Raw genomic sequence first — 8,127 nt, 5'->3', positions numbered from 1 at the left:
CCCGGGAGAGCCTGGAGCTGAAGGACATCTTCATCGCCGTCAAGACCACGAGGAAGTACCACAGGAGCCGGCTGGACTTGCTCCTCCAGACCTGGATCTCGCAGGCGAGGGGGCAGGTGAGGCTGGGCCGGCGCTTTCTCACGGACATTTCTCCTGCGCGCGTTAACATCTTTCCTTGTGAGGCTGAGGAAGGTGCTTTACCGAAACGGCTCGTCTGAGCCCCCCTCCAGAAGCGCTGCCTGTGAATGAAGCTCGTTACTTGCAATCTGGGACTGGTAGCCCAAGCTAAAACACTTTGACTTGGTGTGACTGTGGAAAGCACCCCAGGACAGTGAAGGATCCCTAGTGCTGATGCAGCTAAGCTGGTACCTTGGACTAAGTAGTTCGGCGACTTAAGTTTTTCCCTAGAACAACGTAGAATTCATTCACGGGTTTGGGAATTTCAGGCCATTTGAGCATATTAACGCAGTTTTGCCCAGTGTTGGGATGCGTTACCCTCTGTCACTTTCCACCTTGACTTTCCTTCTTTTAGCTTGCTCAAACAGCTGTGGGTGACTCCGCACCAGAGAGAGCAGGTAAGTTGCAGAGGGAGGTACCTCCAAAAAAGACAGTTGTTCCTATCTGGAAACTTGGTTGTCTGTACCCTGAGATGAGAGAACTCAAATCTTGGGTGCGTTGCTGAAACGAGACTCTTTGGGTCACAATGGGAAAACTGCCCAAGTAAGGCAAGGGCTGAAGTTGTTGGGGTTCTGTCCACCACCACTCCCCACCCCACTCCCAATGGTTACTGAAGATAAACTAGCAAGACAAAACATTCAGAATTTTGACTGCGACTGAACAAAGTTTAAATTAGTTTCTGAAATTCTCAAGACGGACACAGCATTTCTGTCTCCCACAGACGTTTATATTCACGGACTGGGAGGATCGGGAGCTGCGCCTGAAAGCCGGTGAGCTGCGCGGGGGAGGTGTATGCTCTCTGTTACAACTCAGTTTTGGTTCTGTTGTACTTTCCCTCATGTCCTTAGGGAAGTTAAGATAGAGAAAATGGAGAAAACATCTCCTTTCACAGGAGAATATCCTGTTCCTACCTACCACCTGGACAAGGTGCCTGTAACTTTCTGAATACGGGGTTCGCCTTTGTACCCACGGCCTTCCTGTTAGTAAAGCTGGAGTCTGTCTGGTTCAGAGTTGTATCGGGTGTTTCCTTTGCCTGGAGCCTCACAGCACTATTTATACACCCTGCGCTCGCGCGTTTCCGTATACTCTGCAGCTCACATGGCATCTGCATAACCCATGAGCCCTGCCGGCCCAGCAGCTTGCTCAATGTGTGCACCACATGCACTTCAGATGTGCAGAGCCACATGTGCACTTCTTTTGTAGTCTTTTGGACTGCACATGCTTCTCAAACCTGAAAGGGCTGATCTTTATTTTTCTAGGGGATCATATGATCAACACCAACTGTTCTGCTGTCCATACCAGGCAAGCTCTCTGCTGCAAGATGTCTGTGGAATATGATAAATTCCTGGAATCTGGGCAAAAGTAGGTGAAACACGTTGTTCTGATTGACTGACTGTTTCTTCTAGTTCTGTGTTCACAGGAAACTTGAGTAACCTCTGCTCCACTAAGGAATGCAGTGTTAGCTGAAAGATGGTGATGAGCACAGGGAAGGGAGCACAGCATGAGGCAGTGCTTATGAACAAGCATTGTCTGAAAGGTGGAAGGGATGATGCAGTGACTTTCTTACTTTGTTTTGTTTGAAGATGGTTTTGCCACGTGGATGATGACAACTATGTGAACCCCCGGACTCTCCTGCATCTCCTGTCTGCCTTCTCGCACAGCCAGGACGTCTACGTGGGACGGCCAAGTCTGGACCATCCCATTGAGGCAGCTGACCATGTCCAGAGCGATGGATCAGTAAGCAAACTTGGCAGTTAATCTGACAGATGTCCTGGCCTTTTAAGCTTTTCAAACCTTGAGAGTTCATAGGATGCCTCCATAAAAACAAGCTATTTAATCTGCAAACAAGGAGCCTGGCACTGCCTGTTTTCAGGGTACTGTGCTAAACAAACCTTTGATCTGACCTCATATGCAAATACACAGTAGAGTTTCTTTCCTGTGTGGACATCTGTTTCTCCTCCTTTACTCATATGTTGGTGATCTCCCTCACACTGAGGTGAGTAGGGCCTCCCCACCTCAACTGTTTCTTTCCCTTTAGTGTTTCTGGGGGCAGTGTTCCTTGGTTTATGGCGTTGGAGTTTGGGTTGCTTTGTTTTCTTTGAGAGCAGTATCACGTTGCCATCACCTTGAACCAACCTTGGATGGGTGGCAGCGGCTCTCTGGGTGTACAAGGTGTTCCCAGTACTGAGTGGTTTCCAAGTTTCCAAGGAGTGAAAGCAAACAGCCTCTGTCACAGGATACATATCCCCACTAGGCACCTGTACTGACAGGCCTAAAGATAAATCAGTCCACTTGCCAGAAAGTCAGTTACAAAGCAGCTTGTTAGGGAAGACTCTGCACAACAAAACAGTCTCCTTGAACATGGAGCCAAGGGACTGATGGACCATCTTTGACTTCCTCGGGAACACTGGGGTGGCTCTGACCCTTGGCTAGAACGACCAGGGGACAGATGGAACTGGGTGGGAGTGGGACTGTAGTTTTCCACTTCATATGTGCTACCTCAGTTCTGCTAACTTGATGGTTCACCTGCTGTCAGTTCCAGGATAGTTTCATTTGAGAGAACAGCTAACTGGGCTTCCAGCAGCCTAAAGAAATAGGAATTAATCTGTAGTCCTGTTCTGACCCAGGTGCAGTGTGTGGTATCTGACAGAAACTTTAGTTCCCTTTCCTGCCCAGGCACGTGGTAAAAACTGATTATCAGTAACTACTATGTGTTTTTCTTGTTGCTCTTTAGAAGACAACCGTGAAATTCTGGTTTGCCACAGGTGGAGCAGGGTTCTGTATCAGCAGAGGTCTTGCCCTGAAGATGAGTCCCTGGGCCAGGTAAACCCTGCCTCTGGCTGAGCTCCATCACTATGTGTTTGGTAGGTTTTAAAGCATATTTCATCTTGTCTCCTATGCTCTGTCTCGCAGCCTGGGTAACTTCATCAGTACTGCAGAAAGAGTGCGTCTCCCTGATGACTGCACTATTGGCTACATCATAGAAGGGCTGCTGGAGGTGAAGCTGCTGCACAGCCCACTCTTCCATTCCCATCTGGAAAATCTGCAGAGGCTACAAGGAGAGTCTGTTCTGCAGCAGGTAGGGTTAAGCCTCATGTCCTCTTCTTATAATTGCACCTCAGCCTGATCAGAAAGAATACTCTCCATAGCCCTCTTCAGCAAAGAAAGTCTTCTACAGGCTCGCTCAGAGCTGTATCCTGTCAGATTTCTTCATTTAGGTAAAAGCATACTTTCACCCTAGCCAGTTAGGTCATGTAGCTGTCCCCTCCTTTGGGAATGCACTCTGCTACGTTAAGGCTAAATATGATGTTCCTCATCTCCTTCTAATGTCTGACTTTCCATGAGTAACGGTAGCAGCAAGTGTAGAAGGAGGCAATATTTAGTTTTCCTGCCATGTAAGAAAGTATTTCTGTCTTGGCCTGACAAAGTCTGAGTCTGAATTGATGCTGTTCAAAGACGAGTGTCACAGCTATAGCAAGTACCCCTTCAATAACTAAGGCATAGGTGTATATATATATATATATATATATATATATATGTATATATATATATTTTTAATGATCAAACATTTAAATAACAGGTTATTTAAGAATAACTTGTCTGAATCTCAAGAAACTTAATCAACGTTTTGTAGGAAAAATCATATCATCTTTAATTGCTGGGAAACCTTTTTGCTCGTGGGCAGCAGATGGAGCCATAGGGCTACCCAGAAGCTTTGTCTGCCTCTTGCTGTTTGGTACCATGGAAAAAAGCTTTTATCCCTACAGACTGCTTGGTTATATTTTCCTGGCAATTGTATTAGGCACAGAAATGTACACTTGGGGCCAAATTCCAGCGTGATGTAATCTCCTTCATGTTAGTGAATTTAACTGTAGGCTGAATCCGGCCTTTTGTTGGTGACCATTGTTGCCCTGAGACTGTCACAGATAACCCAAAGTCCAGGAAATCTACAGTTAGAAAGAAAATATAAGTCGTCTTGTACCTGGCACCTGAAAATTTCTTAATACAATATTTGTGTGCAAGAATAGCACTGAATAGGAGTTCCAGAGATCTAAGTCTCGTTGCCAGGTTTGTCACATGGCAGCCCTCTTCATGCCATTTAACAGCCAAATGGTTCTGTTTTCCCTCTGTGCTGAGAGAACATGGCAGACTTGGGGCAGTGTCGGCTCAGGATGAACGTCAGCTATGTGGTGGAAGCGCAGGATTAATGCCCTTACAGAGCTCACAGCTGTAACTCCTCTGTCCTTCGGGGCAGTCAGCTCTATGTTGCCTCTGAGCAGTGGTGTGGCTGATGGCCGTTCAGCGCCAGCCTTGCTTGTGCCAGAACTAACCCGTTTCTCAAATGTCATCCACTGTTTGCAGTCAGATTAGACAGCATCCTAGGAGTCTTTCTCCATATCTCATTAATAATCCTACTACCCTCATTCATTTTTTTTCTGCACTAGTGTTACAGTTTCTGAATATTTATTTGCTTTTCAGGTAACCCTAAGTTACGGGGACCCTGAGAACAAACACAACGTTGTGAGTGTGGGAGGAGTGTTTGGCCTTCAGCAAGATCCAACCCGGTGAGTGTCCACTTCCAAAACAAAACCTCCCTGCCCTGTTCATGTTTATCAACTGTAAGACGATCAAGCCAATGGAGTTATTTTCTCATGTCGGCTCTTGTCACTGTGCCAAAGGCAGGCAGACCCAGCCTCTCTGCTCTATTAGGCAGGCTGCTGCACATTCAGTGCTAGTACATTCCTTGTAGGGAGAATTCCAATCTAATACTTTCTTCTTTTTTTTCTTCATAGATTTAAATCTGTCCATTGTCTACTCTACCCTGACACTATTTGGTGCCCTGCTAAGAAGATGTCATAATTCTTGACCAGTCGTTGACATCCGTGTCTTACCTAGTTTGCATAAGACAAGAATGGTGGTGGACTTTTTTGGTGGCTTTTTTTTTCAATGTTATTCTGGGAGACAGCCAGAGGTATCTGCAAAGGAGGTAGACAGACTCTATTTACAAAAGCAAGGAGGTGTGGTTTGTTCAGCTGCAGCCTGAAGAATCCTTGCTCTTTTGTCCCGTGGCTCTTTGTATAATGACTATGGTCATATGTGTACAGGCCACTTTACACTTTTGTCATATGAATCTGTCCTTGGACACATCCTAGGTGAACCCGTACTTGGAATGACAGCATTCCTACTACTGCTGGGGGCTTCTAGAGCCATCACCTTGAAGCTGGAGTGCTATAGCAGACTGTAGTCCCCATGGTGACAAGAGAGGGGAAGTTTTCACTTGTCTGTCTTGGGAACAGAATTATTTAAGAGCTTCTGTGGTTTGCTGTATTAAAACTCCAGCCGTGGGCCAGAACAGTGTCTGTTCACAAACACCAGTAATCCTGGAATTGCTAGGGTGATTGTCATGGGAAACCCCTGTGTCCTTAGGGGTAAGCTTACTGGGGACTGGGTAAGAGCTGCTTGCCGCCCGCGGTCCCTGTGTGCCTCCCGTGGAGGCGGTGCCAGCCTTGGCTCTTACCAGCTGAGCTGCAGTGTGCCTGGTGAGGATGGTGCTCGGCCAGGTCCATGGCTGTTTCCTTGACAGTTGATACTGAAGAAATGTTTGCCAGACGAGATGGCAGTCACTTCTGCTTTGCCCACAGCAGCCTGGATGAGCTGGAGCTGGCTGATGGAACGTGCCCTGTTTCTGCAGCTGTGCTGTACCTCTTGCTGTGCCAGGTGGCTGTAATGCCTGAGGAAGGTTGTGACGGTATCGCGTGAGGACCTTTAATTGTACGGCTCTGGTTACTCCACTTCAGCTTCTTCAGATAATCTTTTGATTACCTTAAAGTTTAGATCAGTGGGTTTTTTTACCCTGCTTCTTAATGTTTCAGTAAATAGTTCAGGCAGTCACTGAAAGGAGACTGCACACTCACACGAGGGCAGAAATTCATTGCTGTAGCAGTATTGCCTGCTGCTGCTTTTTAAATAAAGTAAGCTCTATTTTGAAAATGGAAGAAAGGGGCCTCCAGACTTTTTTGTTAGCCCGATCTCTGGCCATGTGCAATCCCTGCCTGACGTGAAGGATGGCATAAAAAATGACTTTGCAAAACCACTGTTTACTCACACAAACTCTTTATAAAATACTTGCTGTTTTAGTGCTACAGTCTGAGGCTGAATTAAGGGGAGAATAATTGAATGAGATTGTATAACCTGGAACTGTGGTTAATGACTAGAATGAGGACCTAGCAAGAGTTTCAGATTTCAGAACAGCTGTGCTGAGCTGTGCTGTGGACTCCAGCAGTTCCCTAACTTCCTTTGAGAGGTGACCCAGCGTAGGGAAAGGCCTGCAGTGTATTCAGGTGTGAAATGAGCACTTACCTGGGTACGCTGTCCTCTCAGCATGGTTTTAATTAATTCCACTGAGGACAAACAAGCTGACTGCTGCTTGCTGCAGCCCCGCAGCTCATTCTTGAGTGTCTCCTTTCCCTCATGTCTGCTGCGGTGACCAGGAGGTGCAGCAGTGAGGGTGCTGCAGGGAACTGGATCAAAGTCCAGCCCCACAGTGGCTGTTCTGGAACAGGTACCACTGACAGCCTGTTGGGGAGTTGTAGGTTGTGGTGTGGTCTACCTCTTCACTAGGTCTTCTGCTTGCTAGTACTGAGGTGTCCAGTAGTTTAATGATTTGTCATTAAAAGCTCAGGAGATTCCTGGGATCTATATAAATACTTCTTAACACTTGTTAGGTTCTTTTTTCAACCTCCTGTAGCAGTAAGCTGTGAAGCTTCCTGAGGTCTCAGTGAGATTTTGTCTTCAAACACTGATTCTGAACTCTTCTGTTGGAGCTCTCCTTCCTCTTCCACTGGTAGCAGCCTCTTGTTAAGATACCAAAGGCAGCGTGGACTGGGCAGTGATTATGTGGCAAACTGCATTTCAGAAATGACAACACATCATATGGATGGCAGTAAAACTGAGTAGCAGATGTTTCACACTAGTCACCAGTCACCCTAAGCTAGGTGTGCCAAAGGGGCAGCATGCTCTGAGCTGCAGGGTGTTTATTAAACTGAAAAAGGACTACATTCTGCTGCGTGGTGATACAGAACTGTTCAGTCTGTTCAAGCTTTTTTTTAAGGTTTCTTGCGTGAACAATACAGTAGCTATGTGGATATATCGGGATGCAGCTTTTTACTCAAACTACTGTCTCATACATAAAAGTGGTTCTACAAAATAAATATTTAAATATGTTAGAGGCTGGGTTTTGTCATGTTCCTTGACACATCTCTACACCAGAAATGGGCCATAAACCCTGTAATCCAGAAAACTACAGCCTCCTGTCCTGTGATGCCAAATGGCCAAAAAGCAGGTGAGTTAAGAGGACTCGGATGTGCAGAGGAACAGATACGGATGAGAAAAAAATCCTTGCAAATGATGATTAACAGTAAAGTAAAAGAACTGGAATAAGTTAATTGTTGTAAACTTGTCTCAGCACTTTCCTGTTGTTTCTGCATGTACTAAATGTGCCACAGCAGCTCTTAAAGAGTCTCAGAAAGCCCCACGGGCACTGGGCAGCGCCGCAGCCCTCTGAAGGGGTGTCCAACTGCCCTCGCTGCTGTGCCGGTGCCAGCTCTGCAGGTCAGGGCTGGAGCCCCTGTGCTGCTGGGGCAGGGGACCAGGGCCGCTTCCCTGGCTCCGCGGCTGCTCTGTGGCACCTTCCGGGCGCGGCCGCTGTCGGGCAGGTGCTGCGGGAGAGCCGCGGGAAGCGGAGCCCGTGTCCCTGCAGCCGATGTTCCCGGCAGTGACTTGGACCGGGGCTGCCTACAACCCTCAGCAGCAGCCTCAGGCGGGCGGAGGGGGTGGTTTTTTCGCCATCTAGTGACGAGCCCGTTCGTCTGCGGCCTCTCGGTGCGAGAATTCGGCGGAGATCAGAGCCGGGACAATGAGTCTCTGCGCGCCCGTCTCGTGCTGGCTGAG

General features: G+C 47.4%; 2 protein-coding genes across 2 annotated transcripts in view; one reads left to right on the top strand and one right to left on the bottom strand.

Annotated features, from left to right (window-relative positions):
- GPS1 (G protein pathway suppressor 1) overlaps positions 1–8,127 on the bottom strand; it is a 22,407-nt gene that overhangs the window by 11,008 nt on the left and 3,272 nt on the right. The window lies entirely within an intron of this gene.
- On the top strand, positions 7–7,398 carry RFNG (RFNG O-fucosylpeptide 3-beta-N-acetylglucosaminyltransferase). The gene is made up of 8 exons (XM_026861128.1): positions 7–116; positions 899–947; positions 1,437–1,539; positions 1,761–1,914; positions 2,912–3,000; positions 3,091–3,256; positions 4,657–4,742; positions 4,971–7,398. Exons 3-8 carry the CDS (start codon positions 1,445–1,447, stop codon positions 5,035–5,037), a joined length of 657 nt encoding a protein of 218 aa, XP_026716929.1. The 5' UTR covers positions 7–116; positions 899–947; positions 1,437–1,444; the 3' UTR covers positions 5,038–7,398.

The sequence above is a fragment of the Athene cunicularia genome, assembly GCF_003259725.1.
Source record: "Athene cunicularia isolate RWA chromosome 18 unlocalized genomic scaffold, athCun1 chr18_part1, whole genome shotgun sequence".
NCBI classification, from domain to species: Eukaryota; Metazoa; Chordata; class Aves; order Strigiformes; family Strigidae; genus Athene; species Athene cunicularia.
The sequence above is the reverse complement of the archived record's forward strand: the minus strand, read 5'-3'. Positions and strand labels throughout refer to the sequence as shown.

What these genes read in the sequence shown, in the direction of transcription:
- RFNG (XM_026861128.1), top strand. Translation starts at nt 1,445, where the DNA reads ATGATCAACACCAACTGTTCTGCTGTCCATACCAGGCAAGCTCTCTGC. An exon ending in TTCCTGGAATCTGGGCAAAA is followed by an intron (nt 1,540 to 1,760) that starts GTAGGTGAAACA and finishes TTTTGTTTGAAG; the next exon opens with ATGGTTTTGCCACGTGGATG. An exon ending in AAGATGAGTCCCTGGGCCAG is followed by an intron (nt 3,001 to 3,090) that starts GTAAACCCTGCC and finishes TCTGTCTCGCAG; the next exon opens with CCTGGGTAACTTCATCAGTA.